Source organism: Poeciliopsis prolifica, unplaced genomic scaffold (genome assembly GCF_027474105.1).
Source record: "Poeciliopsis prolifica strain line A6 unplaced genomic scaffold, Auburn_PproV2 SCAFFOLD205, whole genome shotgun sequence".
Lineage (NCBI taxonomy): Eukaryota > Metazoa > Chordata > Actinopteri > Cyprinodontiformes > Poeciliidae > Poeciliopsis > Poeciliopsis prolifica.
The window spans coordinates 149,074-175,898 of record NW_026562580.1 but is presented as its reverse complement, the minus strand read 5'-3'; the positions used below and the strand labels follow the sequence as shown (position 1 = coordinate 175,898).

Sequence of the window (26,825 nt, the reverse complement as noted above, 5' to 3'; positions counted from 1 at the left end):
GCCAAGGCTTGGAGCCTCTGTTTGGCAGTCTCGAGTGCTTCAGGTAGGGGCATCTGGCTGTACTTTCTGGGTACTGGTCTTTTCATTGCCCCTTGTGGAGCTCTGACAGTTGGCTCACTTCCCTCCTTGTTACCTTGATTTTAGCCTCTAACCGTCTTTTCCATGGTGGGTATTGGGTCTCATGGTTGCTCTTATAGCCAAGTATCTCAAGGATCACTGATGCTGAGTTGTAGATCAGCTCATTGGTTTCTGTTATGGTGTTGGTAGGGATCGTTCTCAATGCTGCATTCACATTCTCAATGAGACTTTCTGATGGTACTTCACTCAGCCGTTGTAATTGGCGCCGGGGAGGCCTGGTTGTCATTCGGGTCATGATTCTCTCTCTCAGGTCAGCAGCTGTCTCGTTCAGCTCTGTTTCGCTCATTGGGGCCGTGTATCCCCTCACTGGGTGGGGACTTGTAGTTAAGTCCCCACAGTTCTGACATCCGGGTTCCGTAGCATTTTTGTGTTGTATCTCGTCAATCTCAAGTTGTGATAGCAGTTGCCGTTTGCGGATGTTGGAACACTGAGCTACTAGTTGTTTAGCGCTTAGTGTTGACTGGGGATGTCGAAGTAACCATTCCTTCCCCAGTCTTTGCATGTAACCTCTCTGACTAGGGTTACTTGAGTAGTAGCATTCCAACAGATCCACATTTTCATCTCTCGCCCATTTCCGTCTTGTTCCAGTAGCCCATTTGTCATGAAGGTGCTCTGGTTCCCCAACACCTGACGCAGACCTTGTTTGGCCGGGCAACGTCTGAGCCGGCATGTTACGCAACTTAGTATCTCTCATGGTATGATGCCTTATGTATTGAGCTATCCAGTCAGCTATATATATATATATATATATATATATATATATATATATATATATATATATATATATATATATATATATATAATGTTTTTGAGGTTGTGCTTTAAATTCTTCCTTTAGATTTTAGTTTTTGACTGTTTTTTTTTTGTTGAAGTTTTTGTGTGCCATTTTATTATACTACAACACCTCTTCCAATTATGAGCTATATATATATATATATATATATATATATATATATATATATATATATATATATATATATATTTCCCCTTTGTCCTTGAAGGACAAAGGGGAAGAAACCCCTGACCCTGGTTTCTGTATCGTCTAGCTGAAAGATACCAGATGCTGGTAGCATCAATAAAGCAGGAGTGCGCCGACCAGCTGGCAGCAGGAGTGTTTCTGGACATTTTCAATCTGTCCCTGCAGTTCACCATGGTTCCTGAGTGTCTCAAGTCTTCCACAATCATCCCTGTACCGAAGAAGACGACCATCACCAGCCTGAACGATTACCGGCCCATCGCTCTGACCCCGGTGATCATGAAGTGCTTTGAGAGGATTCTTCTGAGGGTAGGGTTAGGGTTAGGGTTACAGCCTTCAGTTCGCCTACAGAGCGAACCGGTCAACAGAGGATGCTATCTCCATCACTCTGCACACAGCCCTGACCCATCTGCAGCATCCCAACACCTACGTCAGGATGCTATTTGTAGACTTCAGCTCAGCATTTAACACCGTCATCCCAGACAAGCTGGTGCTGAAGCAGGTGGGGCTGCCTGCTTCACTGTGCCACTGGATCAGAGACTTCCTCACCAACAGGCCTCAGGTGGTGAGAATAGGTGGCTCAACATCGTCCCCACTGGTCCTCAACACAGGCACACCGCAGGGCTGTGTGCTCAGCCCAGCTCTCTTCACCCTGTTCACACACGACTGCGTTGCCATCCACCCCACAACACAGTTGTGAAGTTCACAACAGCAGGGGGTCTCATTTCAGACAACGAGACCCCCTGCAGAGAGGAGATTCTGCAGCTCACTCAGTGGTGTTCAGCCAATAACTTGGTGCTGAACACAGGGAAGACCAAGGAGGTCATTGTGGACTACAGAAGGTCCAGGAGGACGGATCACACTCCCCTTCTCATAGATGGAGAAGAGGTGGAGCGTGTGGACAACATCAAGTTCCTGGGCCTCCACATCACCTCTGACCTCTCCTGGAATACCAACACCTCCCACCTGGTGAAGAAAGCACAACAAAGGCTCTTCTTCCTCAGGAAACTGAGACGGGCTGGACTTTCCTCACGGCTGCTCGTGAACTTTTACAGGGCGACGATCGAGAGCGTCCTCTGCCTCAACGTGACTGTGTGGTATAGTGGCTGCACAGCACTGGAGAGGAAACAACTGACACGGGTGGTGAGAACAGCACAAGGCATTGTGGGATGCCCCCTCCCGGACCTGGACTCTATTTACATAGGCCGGGTCAAGAAGAGAGCTGGATCCATAGCCATGGATTCCAGCCACCCGGGCCACAGACTGTTTGTGCCGCTGCCATCAGGCCAGCGGTTCAGGAATATACGGACTACAACAAACAGACTGAGAAACAGTTTCTTCCCCACAGCCGTCAGAGCCATTACTCCCTGCCGCCCCCTCCCACACATATCATAACCTCACATACACCCCCCATCCCCACACAGCCATATTGTTCTGCACTTTGACCTTTGTCACATCATCTGCACCTTGCCACAATTGCTGCTGCTTCTTTAGTGTGGTTGGAGTTAAAGTTAGTTGTATATATTGTTATTATTGTGTGTTTATTTTATTTATTGTATATATTTGACTTTTTTCACGGGAGTTGCAATGGAAATTTCATTGAATCCTGTTCAATGACAATTAATATAATTAATATAGTCTGTCTGTCTGTCTGTCTGTCTCAGTCAGTCAGTCAGTCAGTCAGTCAGTCACTTACTTTCAGCTTAGACAGACAGGGCCTTGCCCAGCCTGGGGGTCAGAGGTCAGCCTGGGATTTGAACCAGGGACCTTGGGGAGGATCTGGGTCAGGACCAGACGTGTCTGTGCTTATAGACGGAACCATCCAAACTGCCTGATGAATTCAGTTTATGCTGTGGGACTCGCCTGCAGGAATGTTTTAGCGTTTAGCTGCTGCCACCATGCAGCTGGACATCAGACGTGTGATGATGTTTCGCCACCTCAAATGGAGCGTTTTGACACCTCGGGTGCTAAAAGCCAGCCTATCAGAGGCCGGCGCCACCGGGCCACTAAAGCCGGTTTCCTTCAGACATTCAGAGAAATAAAAACATCAACACCATAAAGTCACAATCCCAATAAACTCACAACTTTCCAGAAATGCGTCTGAGGAAAAAAGGTTTAATGTCTGAATAATATTTTAGATTATTTTGAGATGAGCTCTTCCCCGGTTTGGCCCTTTAGAACCCAAACCAGAACCTGGAGCAGAACCCGGAGGTAATTAATTCAAAAACATCTGAAGCTTTTTCTAGTGAACTGCCTGACCTGAAGAAGGTTACAGTCCTTGACCTCCGGCCCGGCCCGGCCCACTCTGGCCCGGAGTAGTGCCGCTAGCCTCAGAGAGAGACTGGACAGTTGGACCTCTGGACCGTCTCCAGCTCTGATTTGGTCTAGATCATCTCTGAAGAGCCACTGGTAGGTTTTGTTTGGACTGGAAATTGAGTCGGATCAACAGAACCTCCAGATCTCTCCTCCTTCGACCGCTGGACTCATCAGTCCAACCGTCTGCTGAGTCAATAACTGTTTCCACTCATCAACGTGAAAACCTCTGTAGTCTGCAGAATCAGCAAAACCGGCAGAACCTGACCTGCACCAGAACATTCAATCACTTCCTGTCAGGATGTGACTGTCGTTACACTCAGCACCTCTGAAACCTAGATAACGATTGACCTGCTATGAAGCCCAGAGTTGGTCCAGAAGACTTTTGACCCTTCGAGCTGTTCCCTAGAGAACTGATAGCTGTAGTCGCATCCAGCTCTCAGAACCAGCAGCTCATCCGCTGGACCAGAACCACTTCCTGGTCTCCTTCCATCGTTTTTACCTCTGCACATCTTTGACTTGAGCAGGTAAAACAGAGTTGGTGGTCTTTCCTTCACAGCGTTGCTGATTAGATGCTGCTCCATCCTGTGGATGCTGCAGGCTGGATTCTCCCTCCAGCAGGCAATGAGAACATGAGAGCCAACAGCAATCAGCTGCCGTCAGGTTCTCTGAGCTCCGGCTCGTTAATCCTCATCTGAGTTCTGCTCTAGTCCAGCCTCTCGCATCTTCATCCTTCTGTGGATTTGACTAGATCAATGTTGAGCAGATTGCCAGGAAGGATAACCTGAATAGGGGTGGACCCCCATACTCTGATACCCCTAAACACAGTCCAGCTGGGTGAAAGGAGCGCCAACAGCACCACCTGAAACATGCTGTTGGCAGCATCATCTGTGGAAAGACGGATGGAGACAAACCCAGAAGAAAACCTGGCAGCAGCAGAGCTGAGATATTATGATATGGTTAGAACGGCCTAGTCAAAGTCCTGCTGAAAATCTGCTAATTGTAACATCTGGCTCCAATGAAAACACAAAATGAATTTAAAGAGAAGATGGTTTATTTGAAATGTACAAAAGCTACTCACTCACTGTGAGTGGAGTGGGACACATTGGAAAACATGGATGGAGTTGAGTCTCTGTTGATGACACAGAAAATACATCATCACCACCAGGGATGAGCAAGAACCTCCGATCCAGAAACACAGAACCCAGAACCTTCAGAATTAAATGTAACTTTTAAGAAGACCGTCCATCCGTCTTCTGCGATTTGTAGTCACCCTTCCCTGCAGACGGGTGACTACCCTTCCCAGAAGACAGCATCCTGTAGGGCGAGTCCAGCCCCCTGCAGGGCAGCTGGTTTAACTCTCTCTCTTCTGTGGGGACAGAGGACAGGAGGGATTCTCTGGGACAGAGGGTTTTCGTCTCCATAACAGACCCAAACAACGGATGCTCCTGGAACTGTCTCCTCTGGGCCGGTCCCTCCCCAACCAGAAGGGGAAGGTCCGTCTTCTTCCTGCTGAGGAACATGGCTTCTGGCTGGGTTGGGGTCAGTCTTTAATCAAAAAGCAAAAGGAAACATTCCAGATTTAAAGTGGAGCTGTTAGCAGCCCCGGTTTAAACACACACAATACAGCATAAGTTAAAACGGTAAACTCCAAACACATCAGAGATCATCAGTCTTCCTGTATCTACATGTCCATTTCCTGATAAGTGTGTCCTTGGGTGCTGAGCTGTGATGTCCCAGAAAGGCACAATATGGTCTGTTTTCAGTGCACCACTCTGTAAACACCAGAAGTCCTGACAGGCATTAATGTACCCTGGGCTGAGTTACTGTTCAAATATGGCTTTAAAGACAGAAAACAGTCCCTCCAGCTAAGCTAACTATGAAAAGAGAAGATTATCATGGTGCCATAGACAGCGGAAACAGAGGTGTCAAGCAGCCAATCAGTGCTTTCTGCAAGTTTCTTCAAGGTACCCAGATGTTCCCAAGAAGAGGTAAAAGTCTCAACTGATCAAGTTGAGGAACTTGCTCTCCTCAGCCAGAGCTGTAAGCATGGAGTTCATGTCTCCAATGGCCATGTTGCCGATGCCAGCTGGGACGGATGCCAAAGTGACGGAATTGCGTGGCGTGGTGAGGCGGGAGGAGCTCTGAGACAGGCTCTGCAGAAGCCCTGGACTCAGCGTCCCAGACATCAGGCTAGAATGATCTCCGTCATCTAACATGGTGTCGAAGTCGATCTGAGTGTGCTCTGTGGTTCTGGATCGGCCGGTGGATGAGTCAACGATACTGCTGGAGACCTGGTTGGCTCCTGGAGAGGCCACGGCGGCTGCAGCAGCCATGTCGCTGTAGGCGGCCTCATTGGCACTTGGGGACATTGAGTCATCATCACTGCTTTGAGACGAAGGCTGAAACATGTGAATCTGAGCCATGTAGACCACAGCAGAGTTCTGGTTGTCTGGGCTGCTGTGATTCAGGACCTGGCTCTGTCTCTTTGGGCTTGCCTCGGAGCAGCTGTTACTGGGGTTCAGTTCGACTGGCCTGGAGGTCGGTTGGGTCATGGCAGAGGCTGAGTGCTGCCTGGGGAAGGACTTGGGCTCGTTAGGTGGCCGGGTTGTAACATCCCTTTGGCTCCGTTCTGGATCACATACTGCTGCTGCTTGAGGAGGATGCTGTAGTTCTGCTCCTGGTTCACTTGGTTCCCTGGACAGTACCCGTCCACCTGGGCTCTGGTCTTAAAGCTCTGCAGCTCAGAGCTAGCTGCAGTGTTGAGGGTTATGCTAGAGCTTCCAGATAACGAACGAAGCCTTCCTTCCTGACTGAGCCCTTGCTGACGACTCATGTGCTCATTCAACCTGCTTTGTCTCTGCTGCTGCTGGAGGGAGGTATTCCCCAGGCTCTGGAGGCTGTGGTACCCTTGTAAAGAGAAGTTGTGGCTTATCGGGATGACCTGATGGTTGCCACTCGGGGCATGTAGCACCCCAGAGCTGTACCTTTGCTGAGCGGAAGCCAGGTTGCTCCTGATGGGATGCTGCTGAGGTTTGGGGAGTTTGGTGTCCATCGTTCCAGAGCTCACCTCGTTCCACTGCACTGGCATGTTGTTCTTATTGTCTTGTGGTGCTGGGCAGAGCTGCTGGGAACCACTGACACCCCCCTGGTAGGAAATGTCATGACCAGACTGTGTCAAGGTGGCGTCCACCATGGCCATCCTCCTCTGGCCATGAAAGTGCAGCAGTGGAGCCATGCTGGCCTGATAGCCCTGACTGCTAAAGCTGTGACTTATTGGGCCAGAACTCTGAGACCTCAGGTACTGAACCACATCATCTGGAAGCACAACCTCATCCTCTGCACTCTGCTCCCCACTGTTCATCAGCCCGTCGACTGCCATGCTTTCTATGGCAATGTTCTCAGAAATGCTTGGCGGTCTTGGGGCGAACGGGTAACGCTGGAGACTCCCATCCGAGCGTGCGTAACCCTGCATAGCCCACCGCCTGATGGTGCTCGGCAGATGACGGGGCATTCAGAGGGTTTATATTGTTCATGCTGCTGTAGCGCTGAACCCTTGGAAGAGGCAGCGGGTCTAGAGGTGGACGACTGACGGGGTCACTTGCCCGACGTGGGAGGTTGGTTGGAACGTCATGGGGCATCATGCTATGTGAGCCATAGGTGATGTCGCTGCACCGCCGGGGTGCATCGCCAGTGGCCGGCTGGAGGAAGGAGCCCTTCCTGACAGTCGCTGTACAGAGCCATCCTTGTCCTCAGGCTCATTCGATCCATGTTGGGGAGAGGAGTAGGTGGAGCACCGCCAGTAGCGGCAGCATACTTTGCTTTGAGCCGATAATGCTGGGCTGGGGTTAGACTCAGAAGGCTGGGCAGGGCTCCTCCACTAGCCACACCTCCACCACAGGGACTGGCCTCACTGGAGCGCCGAGACAAATCGGTGGAAATCGGGTCGTACGAGTCGGCCGAGCTGATGTTGTGACGGTTAGCCAAACTGGGATGCCTCGCTGGAGCGCCGGCTAGAGTAGCAGGGCGAGATGCCAGAGGAGCGTCGACTGAAGGTGTAGGCTGAGCTGAGGGTGCTGGTGGTGCTGTCGCGGCGGTCGTTGAGCTGGTTCAGCAGCGTTATGTTGCAGGGGGTCAGCTCCCCAGTGGGTTGGCCAGCGTACGGCGTGTGGAGGCTGCTCGTCATGATGGAGCTCTCCAGCAAGGAACCTAGCAGACACGAAGGGAAAATTACACCAGGAACCCAGATGGCTCTGTGAAGTTTTACAGTTTACAGAGGTTATGATTGATTTCTGCATCCATAGGGCAGAAGGAAGCTGCTGGAGCTCAGAGACATTCATGGTTCATGGACATTCAACATGTGATGCTCACCAGCTGCAGGGATGGGAGGAAGCTTCATGCCCTGTGGTCTGCCGCTAGCCCGGCTGCAGGTCTCCCGCACCGCCTTCAGCCTCTCCTGCTTGATGTTCTCTAGCTTGATGGTGACCGCTCCTCCGTGAGTCACCAATTTCCTCAGCTGAAGCCCCATTCCTGCCTGCGGCACCCCAGAGATTGTGGAGTCGACTGCGGGACCCTCGTCCGGCGCGCTGAGGTCCCCGAAGCTGCCCCCGCTGTACATGGCCATCTCTACCCCACTGTCGTTGTTGTTGGCGCTGCCGAGAGGCGACGGCTCGCTGCTGCACGATGACTGGCCGCCAGGACTGGACTGATGCGTCTGCAGAGGAACAGCAGGAGGCAGCGTTCATGCAACACTGAAAATATTTTGCTGAAACTGATGTGGGTTTTCTGTGGGAATATTTGATGCAAATAAAGACAAAGAATGAGATGAAAGGTGATAAAAATGCAAGTGAAAATAGAACCATGCCGTGTTCACACAACTCCATTATGCATTCATCTCTAGTTAATTATTACCCAAGTTCAGATATTCTGACTGTAATGACTAATGCAGGCTTGCTCTTCCAGAGTCATTAATTAATGGATGCATGTGATTTATTAATATGAAAACAAGAGAATAATAGATGATTCGATGTTAAACAGTCCAGAATGCAGAAGCCTGATCATAGTTTGACCCACAGCTGAAAACTGTCTGATTCTCCGAATATTGATGTGACAGCGGCCGGATGATCGGCTCGACTGGAGCGATTCATGCAGGTCTTTTATATGAACGAAGAGACAGGGAAGCTCTCTCACCTCAGAGATGTCTGTCCGATTGTTAGAGGAGAAGCAGAGGAGAGCAAGAAGCCAGAAAGTTCAGTGGAAAATGACTCAGTCAACATTTACAGGAAGCCCAAACACATTTCATTCTCCTGCTTCCCCAGCAGCAACCAGCATTCACACCTTGAGGCGACTGGAGGTGATTTTAATGTTCAGACTTTTGTCTTCCTCTTAGTTAAAAAGTCCCTTGTTGAGACCTTTAAATCTGCCAGGGGTGAATATTTTAAGGTGTAACAGTAGAAGACAAATATAAAATCTCTGCCCAAGATCAGCATTACTTAAAAAACTGAACAGCACCAGAGGCTGAGGCTGGAACAGAACATCTTCTGCACAGCAGAACATGGTAATGGCAGGAGCATGCTGCAGGGATAATTGACATGACGCCGGTTCCACCCGCATGTGGACGTAGAGCAGTCCTCCGTCAATCATCTGTCTGGAGGTTTCATGGCCTGGTCTGGAGGACCAACAGTAATGCCAGTGGTTGTCTCAGCAAACACGCTGCGGTCAGAGTGATTATCAGGAAGGTAAATGGAAAAATGGTAAATGGACTGAACTTATATTGAGCTTTTCCAGTCATTTTGACCACTCAAAGCACTTTACTCTAGAGTCACATTCACCCATTCACACACACATTCATACACCGATACGCAGACCGGTAGGCAATTTGGGGTTAAGTGCCTTGCCCAGAGGCACATCGACATATGGCAGGACGAAGCTGGAATCGAACCTACAACCTTCCGATTGCAAGACGACAACTCTGCCACACAACCACAGTTATAGGTAATAGGAAATCATGGCCCAGCAATCCCAACAGCTGTTAACCTGGAATACATTTTATTACATTTCCAAACCAAAGAGTCTGGAATATGCCAAGAAATGGATGTGCAGATAAATGTAACTGTAATTACGTGAGTCTGCACGAAGATAACTGGTAGTAAACATCCCATATCTTTTTCATAACAGCACATCTTTGTAGTCATCAAATCAAAGATTGATATGTGAGGGTAAGCTGGATTTAATCTGTGTAGATTCCAATGGTAGCTCTGTGGCAGCAGGATAATGTGCTGCAGTAACTGCAGTATTTACATTTAAGAACCTTTTTATGCCATTGTTTATTTTCAACAATTTTCCTGAAGGCAGTCATTACTGACCTGCTAGTGTGTGTAAACCACAGCGATCATCCTTGGATCCAACCAGACTTTGTTCCCAGTTTATCGTTGATTCTGATAACCTTCCTGACTTGACCTGACCTGACCTGACCTGACCTGACCTGACCCAGGACTCAGAGAAATTTTCTTGCCCGCCATCTTTGCGTCAGTGTTATATAATAAGGCAAAATGACTCAAAACCTGTCTCAGGTAAAATGCATCGAGTTCCACGACCTACTTGTTGGTAACACTGTTTGTTTGTCAGTTTCCTCTACTTCCACATGGGGGCGGAGTTATCATCATGTCAATTAAACTGGCCAGAAATAAGTTAGGAAATAAAGAAAATAAATGGACATTATTTTGCAATGTCTCAAAACCAGCAAACTCCAGAAAAAGCCTGATCTCCAGTTTAAAGATGTTCCCTCTGACTGAAATCCTCAGCATCTGCTCTGTGATGAAACAGCCTGAAAAATGCAGCAGAAACGCATTTTAGCGAGAGAGGCCTTCATCCCAAGCTGAGGGAAACGGGCAGTTGACAGAGCAAAGGCTTGGAGATGTTCATTAGGGAGGAGCAGTAGATATAGATAACCAGAGCTGGTTGAGGAGAAAGCGTCCTGCTCGCTGCTGCTACAGGTTACAGGAACTCACCACAGAGTCCTCCATCTTGACTGGTTTGACCTGCAGCCGCTCGTCTCCTCTGGATGCGCCGTTGGCCTCCGTCTTCCCATCTGCGCCCACTGGGCCGAGCTTGGCCTCGTTCTCCCCGTTTCCTCTAGGGGGCGCTCTGGGCGGCGCGTCGTTCCGCTGTTTCTTAGTGACGTGGGCGTCGGGTCCGTGAACCGTCTTGACGTGCTTCCTGAGGGAACTGGGATCGGTGTAGCGCTTGGTGCAGCCCAGGATTTTACAGACGTACGGTTTCTGCAAACAAACGTCGGTTTACGGCCGAACAGCCGGCCGAACGAACGACCGAACAGCCGGCCGAACAGCGTCCTCATGGACCGGTACCTCATTGGAGTGTGTGCGGTTCTGATGCTTCGCCCTGTCCGAGGCGTTGGAGAAAGCCTTGTTGCAGCCTTCGTGCTCACACACGTACGGTTTCTCGCCGGTGTGCGACCGGAGGTGAGTCTTCAGGTTCTCCAGGCGAGAGTAAGCCTTGAAGCATCCCTCAAACTGCAGAGACACAGGGGACCAATCAGGGACCGACTGACCACTGGAGGCTTAATGCAGGTAAAACACCCTGATACAACCAGTAAAGAAAAGCTCAATGGCTCCTAGTAAGTAGATGGAGTGCTGCTTGGAGCGCCTCCTAGTGGAGTCAGACAGTACTGCTGTCTGCAGCTCCTGGTTCTCAACGAGCCACTATCTGGTTTCATCAACTCTCCATGGGATCTAAGAGACTCTGAAGAGGAAACAGAATCAAATCAGAGAAAATGTCAGAACTTGTTCCTTTCGAGCTGCAGCTCTGGGATGTCCATGAAGGACTCATTAAACAGTGGGACCCCCTGCTGGGGCGTTATCTTAATTACCCTAACCCTCACTGCTTTCATGCTTCCTGCAGAATCAGATCTTTAAAGCTTTGCTTCAGTCGGCAACATGGAATATTCCTGCTCTGTTGCAAAACTATTTTGACTCCTTCAACTTTATTTTAAAAGATTTATTTTATAGTTTTTTTATGTAGACAGATTTCCATCTCATTCATTAGTTACAGCTTTACCCATTTAAGTTTGTACATGAGGATGATCCTGACAGTCCAAGTGATTTTGTCCATACTGCCTTTCTAGCTGTTTTACAGACTGTTACTGATTTCAGTTGATAGACTTTCCAGATCCATCAATTTGTCCTCCAGCTTAGCGTGTAGCTTTAGCATAGCCGTGTTTAGGATCCTTCTTCAACCTTCTCAACACTCCACCTCCCCCATCCCGGTGTTCACCTTTTCCTTTTCCTCTTTTATGGTCTCAAATTGATCTTTATTTTCTTGGCAAAACCCTCTCAGTTCTCTCAGACTCAGTTCGGAGTCGGCCATTTTTAGGCGCCGCGCCTTTTGGCTTGTTAGCTTCAATGCTAATTCTTGCTGCATCCCGTCTGTCTCATCATCTGACTTCAGTCGGCATTTATTGCTTGAAGCAGTGGTACATCTTTTATTTCCCTTTTTAAGGAGTTTTATTGGTAGATTACTTAGTTTATTTGGGTGAATTTCTGTAATTACTCTGGTTCAACAGCGCTTTCACTATGCCGCCATCTTGATGCTGGTTCAACTCAGAATCTGTTTATGGGCTTTAGCGCGATGAACCAACAGAGTGGAGCTGAACTGGGATTGACAGGGTAACTGACTCTGTTTTCAACATTTTTACAAATAAGAATCCCAAAAAGAGTTTGCTTACATTTCAGTTCAGCACCTTCACTCTGATGCCCTCAATAAAGAGCAGAACAACCTCCAAATCACACCGTCTAAATATGTACAGTCAGTGGCCTAGTCAATGTCCAAACCTAGATCCAACTGAGGATGTCTTGGAGACGGATGTTCTGATATTCTCTCCCTCCAGTCTGACTCAGACGGACCAAACTTCTGACTCTGGAGCGTCAATATTTATGCACACTGTGGAAAACCAATAAATAATTTTCCTTCACATTCGGTGACTTTCTGTTCTGATGCAGAACATCTCCAACTGAACAGAAGTTTGTGTTTGGTACCATCTGGTACCAGTAGAAGGTACTGACACCTGGTCAGAATCTTGATCAGACAGAGAAGGACGTTGTCTACATCCGGCCCTTGCTTCCATGTTCACCTTCAAACATCCAGGTTTCCACAAGGTTTTCATGTTCCCATCATTTTTCAGCTCTCCTCACCGTGCATTTGTGCGGCTTCTCGCCGGTGTGTCTCCTCATGTGGACCACCAGCATGTACTGGGCCTTGAAGGGCTTCTGCTCCCGGGAACAGTCGTCCCAGCGGCACACGAACTCCTTCTTCTCTCCGTGGATGTGGTCGTTGTTGATGTGCTGCGTGGAGGAAAGCAGCAGGTCAACCCTGTCTGTGTGGCAGACAGCTGAACACACACTGCAGATAGAACTATAGAAACCAGGTGAAGAAGAACAGAAGAGCAGGTGGAATGAGTGGAAGTATGGCTGATCTGGGTCTGGACCTTCTGCTAGCCTGGGGCTATCGGCTATCAGCTATCGGCTGTTACAGCCAGCATTTTACAGCAATAATGTATTTAATGAGAAATAAAAGGGAGTTCATTTTTCAAAGTCATCATATCTAGTTAGCAGGCTGCAGATAAACAGTTTGCCTGCTAACTAAACATGTAGCCTGTAGCATCTAGTTTGCTAACAGTTAGTTTGGAGGTTCATCTGATTTAGTTAGGAATTATGGATGTTGCTCACCATAATTCAGTAAATAATCCCAGCCTCCCAGATTAAAAGCTCCTGGATGAAAACAACAGCATGGTGGCGCTCTTCCTGTGTCGCTTTGCTAACAAAATGGAGGACGATGGATCTGGTTCTGGTTCTGCAGAGATGTTTCCTTCCTGTTGCAGTGCAGAGACAGTGGGTCAGCGGCGGAGGTCGCTGACCCACTGTGGCTGCGCCCTCACAGGTCGGGCCGTTGCTGACCCAGAGGTCAGAGGTCACCAAGAGCTCTGTGTGTGTGGGGACTTTAGGGGGGTTGTTGGGGTCAATTATCACCAAGCAGGAAGGACATCCGGGGCAGAACCCACTCAATCAGAACCATGTAATGATTGTCTGGTCCAGAGAGGAAGAACCTGTGGGCCATCAGTTCTGTTAGGGTTCTGGGTGGGTTTAGATCCACCAGAACCATTCATCTGGATTGAACTGGAATTAATTTGAAATGAACCCAAACTGAACTGGACTGACTGGATTGGTTCATATGGTGCTGGGGCCAAAGCCCGGTTATGGACAGGAGGACCAGAACCAGAATGAGGCACTCCTTCTGGACTCCATCAGCCGGGCCAACACGGTCTCAGAACTCTGGGTCACTAACCCCGAATCCTAAACCTGACAGGAATTGAGGCGGTCTAAAGCTGTGGTGCAAACTGGCTGTGAAGCAGCTGGATTAAATAATCCCTGGGTCTCACGTGGACGAGCTGGTCCTGTGTGTCGTACTCCCTGCTGCAGCCCTCCCAGTGGCAGTCGGTCTCGTAAACGGCCTCTGGCTCCTGCTTGCACTCGTCCTTGTCCAGATCTTCGCTCAGGTCCAGGACTCCTCCGGCGTGGTCCTGATGGTAACAACAACCTCTTTATTCTGACTCGTTAATCTGGTCCTTAATCTGCAGCTTTGCTACAATCAATCAAAGGTGAATCAGTAAATGATGGTTTCCGGCCTCCTGGTTCTGGTTCTGCTGGTCCCACCTGAGCGGACGGTGAAATGGGAACTGGACCCTCTGCTTCAGTCTTCACCTTGGTCCTCTTGGTGTTCAGTGGATTGACTGTGCTGCTGACCGCCGGATCTCCACTGGAGCTCTGAGCAGCACAAAGACAAGAGAGGGAAGTTAGAGGAAGAAAGGAAACATCTGGAAGAAGATGACCGAGAGACTCCCATCTGGTCTCTGGGCCGCCTCTGGATGAAGCGCATCGTACTCCCGCAGCAAATTGTCAGTTCATTAGATCTTTGGTTACAGATGTTACCTGAACCAAGCGTGGGGTGGCTTCATCAGAACCCTGTGAACAGAACCAAACCGCCGTCAACCAGATGCAGCCGGAGCAGAAAGTCCAGCAGGAAGCACCTGAGGCGTGTCTGACCCAGCTGATGAGCATTGCTCTGTGGTTCTGAATGGGCCAGATAACTGGTTCTGGAAAACTTTTGCTCATCTTTGTGCATTCTGTCTGATTCTGCAGGCTCAGAGCGACTCCAGCTCTGGATCATAAAGCTGCGGTCTGCAGGTGTGATAGATGAGAACGCTTGGACCTGATGAATGTGAAGCACGTTGAGATGGAACGCTCACTGGTGATGATGGGGCCAACGCTATGTTAGCACAGCTGGTCTTCATTTTCCTTAGACTCCCCACTGCTCCCCTTTACTTTGTGATTCATCCATCAATGCACAAAGTTCTTGTGAAGCGCCTTCCTTTTAGGTTCTGCAGTTGTTTTAGGGGCAGCAGAAGAGAGACAAATACCTAAAACTGTCGCAGCAGAAAAGCAGAGCTGGATTCGTCAGACTGGGAGCCGCCGCCAAGACTAAAGAGTTTAGGCGACATTGAGATCGCAGAAACCTCGCCAAAATATGAAAGAAGAAGAGTTATTGCTGCTGTTGCAGATTGGGCCGGATGCTTTAGGAGTGGGGGCTTTGATCTACCCAATGACTCTGAACATGACACAGAGGCTGAAGGCCTTTAAGCGCTAATGGAGGCAGAGAGAAGGAGGTTTGAGGCTGCATCAACGGAGGGGTCTAATCCCACCCAGACGCTCTGCAAAGACGGAATATGGTTCTGATCAGCACTAATAAAGCTGGAGCAGCATTCCCAGAGACGCCGGGAGGGGCGTCAGCTGGAGGTCACGACCTTTCTGTCACCTCTTTATTCATTTTTAGTCATTTATTCCTTCATTTGCTCATTTGAATTATTTTGCTGCTTGATCTTCCTGTGAAGCACTTTGTGAATTTTATTTGTGAAAAGTGACGAATAAATAAAGTTTGAGCAGCTTGTTCTCTGAACAATAAACCTGTTATTGTTTCATTAAACAATCAACCTTTAATCCTTAACATTTAAACCAAGCATGTTCATTTTGGGCAAGAAATCCAACTGATTTATAAAACTCAACATTTTGTCATTTTTATCAAGATTATTATCAACATTTAATAACCTGTTGTGTTCAGTGTTATATTCCATGTTGGCTTAAAGCGGCCCTGAACGTCTCATTCAGATTAATTGAGCTGAGGACATTTAGAAATAATGAAAATACAATTATTTAGACATTTGAACAAAATCAGCATGTTATTCACAGTAATACTGGGAAAAATATGGTCATATTAAAATGTGGTTGAACAAATATTGTGTTCACACAAATAGAGAAGGTAACTCTACCCAGAAATCTATCATTCTTCTTTCTGTCCTTCCATCCGATCTCCGTCACCCATCATTAACGTATGTTTTATTTTAAAGCAGAGTCGAGATAAATTTAAATAACTTGACTAAAACTTAGACTGCTCGGAGGCCTCAAACATGTAAAGATCACAGTTGACTTGAACTCTTTCTTGGTTTACCATTGTAACTTTGTCTGGCAGCACCTGTTCAGGTCTGGGATCTCAGCTAAACGCAACAGGCTGGTTTCACCTGACTTCACGTAGCCGAACCTCCAGAGCGCCGACGGAGGGATTGAAACGATCCCCATGTCTACGACTGCTCTGACTCTTCCAATCAAGAAAACAGGAAAGCTTATTACTGAGGGCCAAATCTCATCATTTGCAAATGTGACATGTAAAAAACTCACAAAACAACACTGTAAAAAAATTAATTTTACATCAGGACATTTAGGAGGCAACTGCTTCGTTGACAGCAGGTTAGCTATCCAACCGGGTTTCTGTGGCTGTTTACCATGTGCACCCAAACCAGAGTTTCATGTGGCGAACCAGCCAGGAGTGTATGAACGAATAAACAGGACCATAACAAATAAATAAGAGGGCTTAGAAATGGGTGTTTTCAAGCAGTCGGGCGTAAATATACCTTAGCCTATTTTAATCAGCTTATACATCGAACCCACTTCTATCCTTAGATCATCCAAGTCACGGTTTTTTCACATGACAATGGAGCCACGGTGGACAGCAGCCCTGAAAACCAGACAGCCATGTTCCTGGAACATCAAGGGAATGGGATTCAGTCAAGATTGTCATTGTAGCCACAACTGCTAGCTTCCAGCATCATAGCTTATAAAACAGTAAACGACACTCATCAAGATAAAGACCACAGCACATTTTTCATGGAGCTGTTTGTTATCAAGGATCTGGACCCACACCTTCAGACTTCTCTAGGCTTTCGTCTGCTGCTTGGTATTGTGGGATACTTCAAGAACCAGTATTGGTTTCTGATACCAACATCTTTGAGTGTTGGTAAATCTTTTTGTTTCATACTCTTTATTTCCAACATATTTGTTCATTTGTTTTGTGTATCTTTGCATTGGAACAGGGTGCTGTGGTGGTGCAGGGGTAAAGCACAACCCTCATATGCAGGCCTTAGTCCTCAATGTTCAAGTCCTTCCACATGTCCTGTCTCATTCCTGTCTAACCACTTTCAAGTAAAGACCATTTGGGCCAATGCAACCTTTAATCAAACAAAACAAACAGATTTCAAGCTCTACAATTCAGAGTCTTGTCAACGGTTGCCTTCGTTAACTTAGAACTTCCTGCCCTCCATCTGAAATAGCACCGTGTTCACGTAAACTCTGCCCTCATTTGGCAGCAACTAGGACCAAATGAGGTCCTAGTTGCTGCATAACTAGGACCTGGGTAGGATTTTTGCATAATCCTGGGTAGGATTATGCAAAAATCCTACCTACACCTCATGCTGTTGCCATGGAAACAAGTTGGGGTCTGAAATTGGTGAAACTACCCCCACCTTATGGTCATGACACTACGTCCCCCTGGGGGCCGAACCTCACAACTTGAGAATCAGTGGTCAGCAGCTGAATCTGGTCTGTAAGTGAAGCGAGTTCAGAAGGCTTGTCATACTGGTCCTACTGGTCATACTGGTCATACTGGTCCTACTGGTCATACTGGTCCTACCTGGTTCAACTCTGCAGACATGGGGGACGCAGCGTTGGGGTGCTGGCGGGCGGGAAAGAGGCAGTGGTGGCTGCAGGAGGGGGCCGTGTGACTGAAGGAGTTGAGCGGTCTCTGCTGGGACAGCAGCTGCTGATAGGCCGCAGGATTGAGGGAGTGGGGGAAGCTGAAGGTCGGGCTGCAGGAAGACACGGAGCAGAAGATTCAAAATGAAAGCCTGGAAACTTCACACAGAACCCGATCCTCCAGAAAACAAGCTGAGCCTCTCTCTAGTGCCCTGCTAACCAACACAACTCACAGACTGCTAACATGCCTAGCGCACTGTGCAGCGCTGGCTAACATCCGAACCTGAGTCCTCCAACAGACAGGTGTCCATAGGAGCTGCTGGCTGCTGAGCTGGAACGCGAGTTGTTGATGTAGGCCACCAAGGAGTTGGGCGATGTGCGGATCATGGTCTGCAGGTCAATGCTGGCGTCCGACAGCGGGGAGATGGACAGCGCCCTCTTCCTGTTCAGCCGGGGCGTCAACCTTGGGCTGGAGAAACGGGACACTGGAGACAGAGAAACTTCAAGATCAGGATTTACCTGGAGGTTTTCCTCATCAGGCTTCTCATGACATAATTTCTGACTTTTCCAAACACAAATTTCAAGGCTTCTTCCCTCATTTTAAGTAAAATACAAAACTTTACCTTGAATTTGTGGCAGAAATACCTAAGAATGAACTGATGAACAGAATATTGATCCGTTTTCCTTTCCTTTGAAGGTTCCTTCAACTGATCCAGGTGAAGGAAATGGTCACATTTCAGATGTTTTCAGTCTTGATAAAACCTTGAATAAAGAACCAGACCAGAAAGTTGGACCAGAACCAGCCTAGAGCTGGAGGTTTGGCCTGGTTCTGCTCCAGTCTATCTCCTCATCTGCGCTGCTCAGCATGGCCAGACTCTGATGCATAATGAACGGTTCTCAGTCGTTACTGTGACAGTATCTCAAGGCAATTCCATCTAATTGATTTGAGAATAGCATTAGGACAAAGGTGGAGTTCAGGGCCATCCAGAAAAACTCCAGGCTCCTGCTCTTTGTTCAGTTTGCTCAACAAGCAGCCATCCATTCTTTTTGTTGAGGATTGAAACTTTTCGCTGCAGGTTTTCTAAGAAAGGCCCAGATTGGAGCCAGCAGGTGTCGCAGGATGCCAGGCCAAGCTGCTTTGTGTTTAACCAGGACATGATCAGAGGTGTGAGAGGCAGGAAGCCATTTATGGCCCCATCGCAGCTCACCCTCCTGGCTTCAGCTGCAGCGCTGGCAGCATGGTGCCATGCTGCAGACTTAGCTGGAGGTGTCACAGCACCTCAGATCAATGGCTTGAGGCAGCGGCAGCCGTAAAGCTGCGGCGCTTGGAGGTGGCGAGTCGTAAACTGTGGACATGTGGCCTCGATTAAAGGGCCCCCGGGGCGTCTGGTGGCCCCGAGACGAGAAGGGAGAGAAACGCCGCTGGAAACAAGGAAGCCTTCTCAGGAACGTTTGAGTCAACAAGTCACCTCTCTGCGACGTGCAGACAGTCAGGACCCTTTCTGCATTAAGGCCAGCAGCTTTAGCGTGTTTACATTAATACATGAAGCAGGAAACGGGCCCCATGAGGCTTTGGCCTCATGGGGTAGTGTCCAGTGCTATGCTACACCTCCAACTTAATCATCCTCACATTGCCGAGATCCAGCAGCAAAACGTCCCACAGTCAGTCCTCCATAAACTGAGTTTAATCTGGCCTAAGCCTCCCGGATTCCCCCAGCCCCCGAAGAGGGAGGCGTTTGTAGGTGGAGGGTATAATTGAGAGGGTGAGCATGTTCCGGCTCTGAGTGAGAAAACAGATGTTGCGCAGGCCGAGGCGGTGCAGCGGCATGCGCTTCTGGAAGTGTGAGTGCGTGCACGGCCTGCAATGTGGGCCGAGTCGAGGCTGGTTGTAATTGTGGGATTTGGATTTATATAGACAGACATAATTACACAGCGATGCAGAAAGAGAGGGAAATATTTAGAAAGCACCGCAGAGGGGAGTTATGTGTTCAGGATTATTTCAAGCATGTGCTGCAGATTCAGGAGGAACGTTAATTTGAGGTTTGTGCTCTGGTGTCGTCATGGCGGCTCACAGAGCGGCTGTGGCAACAGTTAGTCTAAGACTCCAGCTTTGAGCTCTGCACAAGTTTCTGCTGGGAATTTCCAGCCTGCAGGGGGCAGCAGTGGGAGCAGTGGTGTACCAGCTCCACATGTGGACAGAGTGGACCGGGATGCAACACATTTCATCACACAGGCCAAGTGGCGTCAGCTACAAACTGGGTACCAGGCTCAGCTGAAGTTCTGGCTGTGTCACAGATGGACACTAGGTGGTGCTGGAGCTCTCGTCCTTCTTCCTCTGGACAAATAAAAGTGCCCTTCAAAAATGTTTGTTTTGTTTGGTACACAAGTTGTCTGTTTATTAAACATTTAATTTAAATCTATAAATGAGTCCCGAGTTTGTACAGTTTGTACGCAACTAAAACATGAAGTCGTGTTCAGTGAAAGTTGGGTGTGTAAATTAAGTTGTATTTCCTATTTCTGTGTGTAAAAATGATGTGATGATCAGTGTTTCATTACGTAATAATCTCAGAAATATCTTGTTGCCCGGGCTGCAGTTGGTGGAACTGTTGCCTTGCAGCAGGAAGGTGTGAGGTTGAAATCCCAGTTTCTCCCTGGTCATGCATAGGCACTCCCCGCTTCTCTGGATTCCTCCCACAGTTCGAAAACACGCCAGGTCGATTCCTGTCTGCCTCTGTGTTACCCTGCGACGGACTGGCAACCTGGCCAGGCGACCCCACCAGGCGACCCCGCCAGGCGACCCCGCCAGGCGACCCCACCAGGCGACCCCGCCAGGCGACCCCGCCTCTCGCCTCCTGGAGACGGGCTCCACCCCCCATGACCATAAGAGGGTTCGGGTTCGATAATGGATGGATGCTGCTGTCAGTTTTCAGTGCCTTGAAGTTAAGCTCGTTAATCTGAACTCTGGCTTCATGCAGAAATAGATCAGATTATCCTTCAACAACAACCGGTAGAGTGTTGAATATCATTAATCACAGCATATGATTATTGATCAGGTTTGTGTGGATGGATGGTGAGTGAAATCAGTCCTTTATTAGAACCTGGTTGGTAAAACATCTCTAGAAGAAGAGGATGGTCTTCTCAGCAGTGCTAGAAGTGCTGCTGCCACCAGCAGCTCCAGCAGCTGACTTGGTGTCCATGTCTCTCCTCCCTGCTGGTCTCTCCTCCCTGCTGGTCTCTCCTCCCTGCTGGTCTCTCCTCCCTGCTGGTCTCTCCTCCCTGCTGGTCTCTCCAGCCTCAGTTTCAAACTGTGGGAGTTTTATGAATCGTCGGCGAGCTCTCAGTGGAGCGTGGCGCCGAGCGGCAGCATGTTTATTCTCACACTTCCAGCAAGGCGCTCGTGAACTAACATTTAGCCAAGTGTTTGTGTTTGCAGTCTGAGGGGACGGCTCGCCCCCCGCTGAGCCTCCGGCACCACATCAGAACCCGGGTCGTTCTCGCTGCACACAAACCTCTTTCTCTGCAGACATTTTCTTTGGCTGCTGCTTTTGTCGTGGCAGTTTCTGCTCTCACCACCCTGCCTCTACCCCCTCATGTGCCCGGCCCCCCAAACCCTGACATAGCGACCCGCTTGTCCTCTGAATGCCTCCCAATGTGAACTTTCTGCTCTCACTCAACACTGCTAGTGCTAATCATGTTTGAAAAATACTCCAGCTTCAAATCGCCCTCGTTAAAGGAGCATAAGCTGCAGTACTGTGAAAGTATTCACAACCCTCAGCGTCCCTCTGTTTTGAATGCTAATATCACACGTGGTAATATTAACTCACATCTGACAGATGTGATATTCCAATTCAAGCTGGAATTGTGTGGGAAAGTAATCACACCCTAATAGCTGACTCTCCTGTCTTTGGCAGCAGCAGCTGCTCATCTCAGTCAGACTGAGGTCGAGATTTTGACGAAGCCATTTCAAACCATTCAGTGGTGGACCTGCTTCAGGTCATGACCTTCTCCTTGGTCCCATCATCAACTGTAACATGTTGTCCAGATCCAGAAGCAGCACAGTCCACCATACTGGTCTGTGCTGTGCAGTCCTACAGCTGAAGGTCTGACGTTTTGGTTCTACTTCAGATCAGGCAAACTTTTAACTCTTCAATCATTTTCATTTTCCCAGAAGTTACTTTTGCTCCTTGAGTGAAAAACACTGAATAGAGTCAGATTTCAATGCTTTGTAGTTTGATCAATGACTGAAAAGAATTTGGCACATTGTCATGGCAGGTCAAAAGGTTGCAAATGTTTATATATAATTTTCCCAAATGTTAATGAAACTTTCATTTTATACAGGAACGTGTGTCTGATGATCAAACTGCCATTGAGGATGAAAAGGAGCCAAGAGTCCAGAGAGGACGTCCACCTTGGACAGTCCATCACGGATGGAGACAATCTGCTGACGGATCCAGCCTGGACGGTTTTGGGCTGTGGGACAAACCTGGAGAAAACCTCTGTGCCAGTCCTGGGCCGCTTCTGTTTAGAAACTGTTATCCTGGTGGTGTGTGTCTGGTCCCAGGCGTACTGCAGAGAAACCTGCTGGAATTTCTCTGGGTCGGTTGATGGAGTCACAGATTGAGAAAACTTTCCCCCAACGGTCCTGATGGGAAGTTGGGTTCACTGAGGGCTTTCAGGCCTTGTGGTGGGTCTGCTGAATATTAATGTGTCAATTGATTTTTTAATATGATATTTATCTGTGGCTCCATCCAAAGTAAACAGAAAGGATTGGATGTAGGTTCTGTTTGCCACATTCACCACTGCTGAGGCCCAGTTCTCAGACTAAATAAGCTCTTTGATTAAATCTGAGGCGACCCGCAACCACCATTAGCTGCTGCCTCGGTCAATATGGTCTCTGTGAGTGGAAGAGCCCCCAGCCTGGCAGAGCGGTCCACTCCTGACCACATCACTCACAAAGATCCGGGCCTAGAGGCTGCCAGCGTTGATGCTGCCAGCGTTGATGCTGCCAGCGTTGATGCTGAGCGGCGGCTCGTCAGGGTGACTGAGGTTGTGGCTACGCCAGCTAACTGCGTCCCAAGCAAGCATGGCCAGCGGCGGTTGCTGAGGTGGTTGGACACTTTCAGCTCTTCTTGTTTACTTCAGTGATGGGCCACATTTATAAGATTAATGGCCCTGTAATCCAATATTCCATTTTATTACTCTGTGTCCTGTCAAGATGGCTGCAGAGATTATGAACCTGCAGCGGCTGGTTATTGGGCGACTGGCCGGTTGGAATCAAAGACTTCTGGGGAGCAGGCGATTGGATGATGGAGCACCAGGAAGAAGACTGGCTGTACTGGACTGAGAGAGCTTTTTGGATGTTGTTTGCTGCTGAAATCCAACTCCAGCTCTGCTGAAGGAGTTCACGTTCTAACCTGCGTGAAAGAACAGGCTGGTCTCTGTAGGCTGCTGTGTAAATACTTTTCCCTTTTACAGGGTTCTTACACATTCTTCTTGTCAGGATTCCAGACTTGCATTACAAGACTTCCTGCTCTCTTTAAACCAGGACTCTACTTGTTAGTGGCATCATGGCTTTAAGATGGACGGACATGTTGGACCTCCAGTTGTCTACAGGACGCTGCCATATTCATTGATTCAACAATGTGCTAGATTTTGACCCACTTTGGTTCCAATAGCAGGAAGAAGAGGAGTTTATGGAGGAAACACTGTGATGTGAAGAGGACCTTAAAAACCCACAACTAGGACCAAAATATTATCTTTCTGTGGTGCTGAAGAGGACTAGGCGCATGACCTGAAACCTTCCTGTGCTGGCAATGGAAGGCGGCTCCATTGGATTCAAAATTCAGTTGACTGTATTGTATTGATCAGCCAAAGAAATTAGCCTGGATCCTCATTTTACTCAGAATTCTGCAGAAGGAACCTTGTGATTTCAGGTTCTTTCAGATTGCTGTCAACATGCTGATGCTGACGGCTTTGCCACCCCATTTCTTCACACTTAGAAGAAATAGAGAGCTGAGAAAAAGTTTCACCATGGCTGCACAACGGCACCGGCCTGATCCAGAGCTGAGAACGCCTTGATGTGAGTCTGATTGGCGCCCAGCGGACGTAACTGTTAGTTAATGAGGTTGACATCTGGTTCCCGACACAGACGTAGTGAATGAAAGCTTGGTTCATCAATAAGAACTCCACTCACAGTGGCTGGTGCCTAATAAGGCACGGCTTTCTGACTCAACTATATATATATCAACTGGATATATGAGTGGTGTCCTGACTTGGTCATTTTGATCTCAATTACTGATTTTATTCAAGATTGCTGTAAGGAATTATTCAACGCTAAATGTATGCTAACACAACAGATGGACAGACAGAACGATGAACGTGATGAAGAGTGGTCCCAGACTCAAGAGTTATTCTTCTCTAGGTTTTCAGGATCTTTGTCCTCAAACAGAACAAAAGCACAATTTCAATGTTTTACTAGATCCTGGCGTTTATTGTGGTCACGCCCCAACAAAGACTGTACCCCACGATGGTGGGAACATTCTAGAGGAAGGAGAACGGGACGGCATGATGGCCAATCATTGTTTGGTCTTTAGTTGGATGTTAGCAGCTTCTCCTCACCGTCCACAGGGCTGATGTAATCCGGCAGATGAACCGCTGCGGCTGCTGCGCCGTTCTGGATCAGTAGGTCGCCGTAGGGGCTTCTCTGGCTGGCACTGGCCATCAGGTGGTAATACTCTGAGGGGTTGGCCCCCGGCGGCGGAGGGGGAAGCTGAACAGGGCCCGGTCCTTCAGATGCTCGTGGGTCACTGGGGAACAGACAGGAGGAGAATCAGAGCGATTGAGGGGGGGATTCCTCGAGGACAGACCGTGCTTTATAGGACGGTCTGTCCTATAAAGCATGTAAAGCATAAACCCTAACCCCTAACCCTATTCTCAGAGTGCAGGTGCACTTCTTTTACCAGAGCAACAGCAATATTGACATAAAATGTGTTCAAACCTGTATGCAGTAAAGTTTGAGACGTCAGAACCGATCAGAACCGGAGCTGGAGCTGACGGCTTATGGGTCGTCCCCACCCCCACTTCCTATGAGATGGAAGAGACCCGGGAGGCAAAGGGGCAACGGGGCACCTGGACTGGATACTTCTACTGCACCCAGTCTGCGTCCATCAGAATCAGTTCAGTGGAGAACCTGGATGATGTTTTTACTGCTTTACAGATTTCCTGGAACCTTCATCAGTGATTGAAACCAAATCAATGTTGACTCATTCTTGAGTCCATTATTCTTATAACTGTGGAAAAGATGTCATTGAACACTATTCTTATTATGATCCTGATGACCACAGATGTCTTTATTGTCCTGATGTGGATTTGTTTCTTCAATAATGACAGTAACAGCAGAATGCCAATAAAACAGAAGGTTAACTACCAACAAAAAGAAAACCCAGACAGGCTCCTGTGGTGATTTGTTGCTCCCTGGTATCTTGTGTCTTATCCAAACTGGTATTATCTTTTCAATCTCAAACAAACCCTGATGTGCTGTGACAATAACTTGATGACAGATGTGTTTCAGTAGCTGCAGCTGGAAATGGACTGTATGGCGGCTGATAATCAGGACTGGAACCTCCGTCTATACAGACTAAGTGAGACGCAGCCAAGCAGGAGGAGTTGCTCCTCAAACATCTGGATGTCTGCTCAGCTCTAATCAGCTCTAATCACTCACGTCTTCACTTCTAAACATCTCACCAACCGCAGGAAGCGTCCTCGTGACAGCAGTCTCCATGGAGATAACTAAAGGTAATTGTTCAACTACATAAACAAAACCTCGTTCAGCGGGAGAGAGAGGAGAGCCAATGTTTCAGTTTGACTGAATGAGGCGAGACGAGGGCTTCTGGTATTTATATTTAGGTTCTTGTGGAACGACTTCATGTTCTTGCCCTACGATAAACTGGACCTGATTCTCTCTGTGTCTCACAAGACTCAACTGTATGTTCCTGGTAGGTCAGTCACCAGGTCAGCGCCTGACCCCTGAGGTCATCAGAGACCCGTCAACTCAAAGATCGTGACCCAGAGCTAAACAATTCAGACTATCTCCCAGTTAATTGTGTACTGCAGTGATTAAAGTTGTACCTTCAGCCAGGCTCAGTCCTCGTGCCGCTGAGATCATGGACAGGGTGGGACTGCCGTGGACTGAGCGGAGGTACTGGTCCATGTGAGGGCCGACGTACGGATGGGGCAGGCTGAACGGGGACTCGCCGGTCCCAGCCGCGGCGTGTGGCGAGAGTCGAATCAGAGAAATGTCTGTGATGACTGGACTTCCTGTCAGTCCTGGGGGCTGTAAAGAGGAGGGAGGAGTTAAACACCTGAAGAATCACACATTCATGTGTTTAAGAACTAGACTCTGTGTCTTTTATTGAACTAAAATGTTTGAGTGTCAGTTTCCCTCCAGCCCTAACCCCACAGATAATACACAATAATCCCTTTGTGTTCACCTTCCTGTATTAAAGCCTGCAGCTACAAACAAGCCAGGACTGATAGCTTTCAATTGAGAGACGACAAGAGGCGTAGAAAGAACATTGCATCGGTTTGGGTGGCCAGAGCTGCTGGTCTCTCACCAGACTGCAGGACTAGACAGAACCCGGTGCAGCTCGGGTCCAGCCTGCTGCAGGATGGTCTGAATTTGTCCGCCTGTCAGATCAGGCTGAGCAGTAAAGTTGTCGTCTCTGGCAGGTAATTGGTGGATGTTTGAGAGAACAAAGACGAGTGAGTGTTGTAATTCCTGACAGCCTCCGGGCTGAGCTGGAGATGAAGATGCTTTTCACTGCTCTCAACTTGATCTTGTCCTCAGTCTGAGGTCCAAACACCTGAGTAACCATTAGAGGAGAGACATCTTGACAAAACAAGCAGTTCCTTCATACCGTGAACTCCTGACTCCTCTGTCCAAATTGTGCTGGCCTGTAGGCCTTGCCTACTAATATCGAAAGTTCAAGGTAAAAAGATTCTTTGTCTTTTTCAAAGGCCTGCAGGTTGTTGAGGCTGCGGCGGTGATGCTGCTCATCTTCTGAACCCTTTGTTGCAGTCTTTGTGCGACGTCCAGCACATCTGAACGAGCTGCTATCAGGAAGTTGAGGGGCACCACAGAGAGGTCATGACCCCGGCCTCTCCTAGACTAACAGATTGGAGTCCAACCTACAGTTCACTATGAGCAACATTAATGTTCAGATAATGTGAAAATTTCCACGTTTCTT

At 48.4% G+C, this 26,825-nt stretch overlaps 1 protein-coding gene across 1 annotated transcript in view; it reads right to left on the bottom strand.

Annotated features, from left to right (window-relative positions):
- Positions 1-4,463: 4,463 nt before the first annotated feature.
- The window catches only part of LOC129356881 (zinc finger protein GLI2-like), a 58,063-nt gene continuing 35,701 nt past the window's right edge, over positions 4,464-26,825 (bottom strand). Inside the window, 16 exon segments of the mRNA XM_055026418.1 lie at positions 4,464-6,032; positions 6,035-6,905; positions 6,907-7,141; positions 7,143-7,409; positions 7,411-7,636; positions 7,799-8,141; positions 10,438-10,707; positions 10,795-10,959; positions 12,637-12,786; positions 13,881-14,021; positions 14,155-14,265; positions 17,519-17,693; positions 17,864-18,065; positions 24,199-24,348; positions 24,351-24,386; positions 25,708-25,912. Coding sequence (XP_054882393.1) covers positions 5,428-6,032; positions 6,035-6,905; positions 6,907-7,141; positions 7,143-7,409; positions 7,411-7,636; positions 7,799-8,141; positions 10,438-10,707; positions 10,795-10,959; positions 12,637-12,786; positions 13,881-14,021; positions 14,155-14,265; positions 17,519-17,693; positions 17,864-18,065; positions 24,199-24,348; positions 24,351-24,386; positions 25,708-25,912 — 4,152 coding nt within the window. The 3' untranslated portion in view covers positions 4,464-5,427.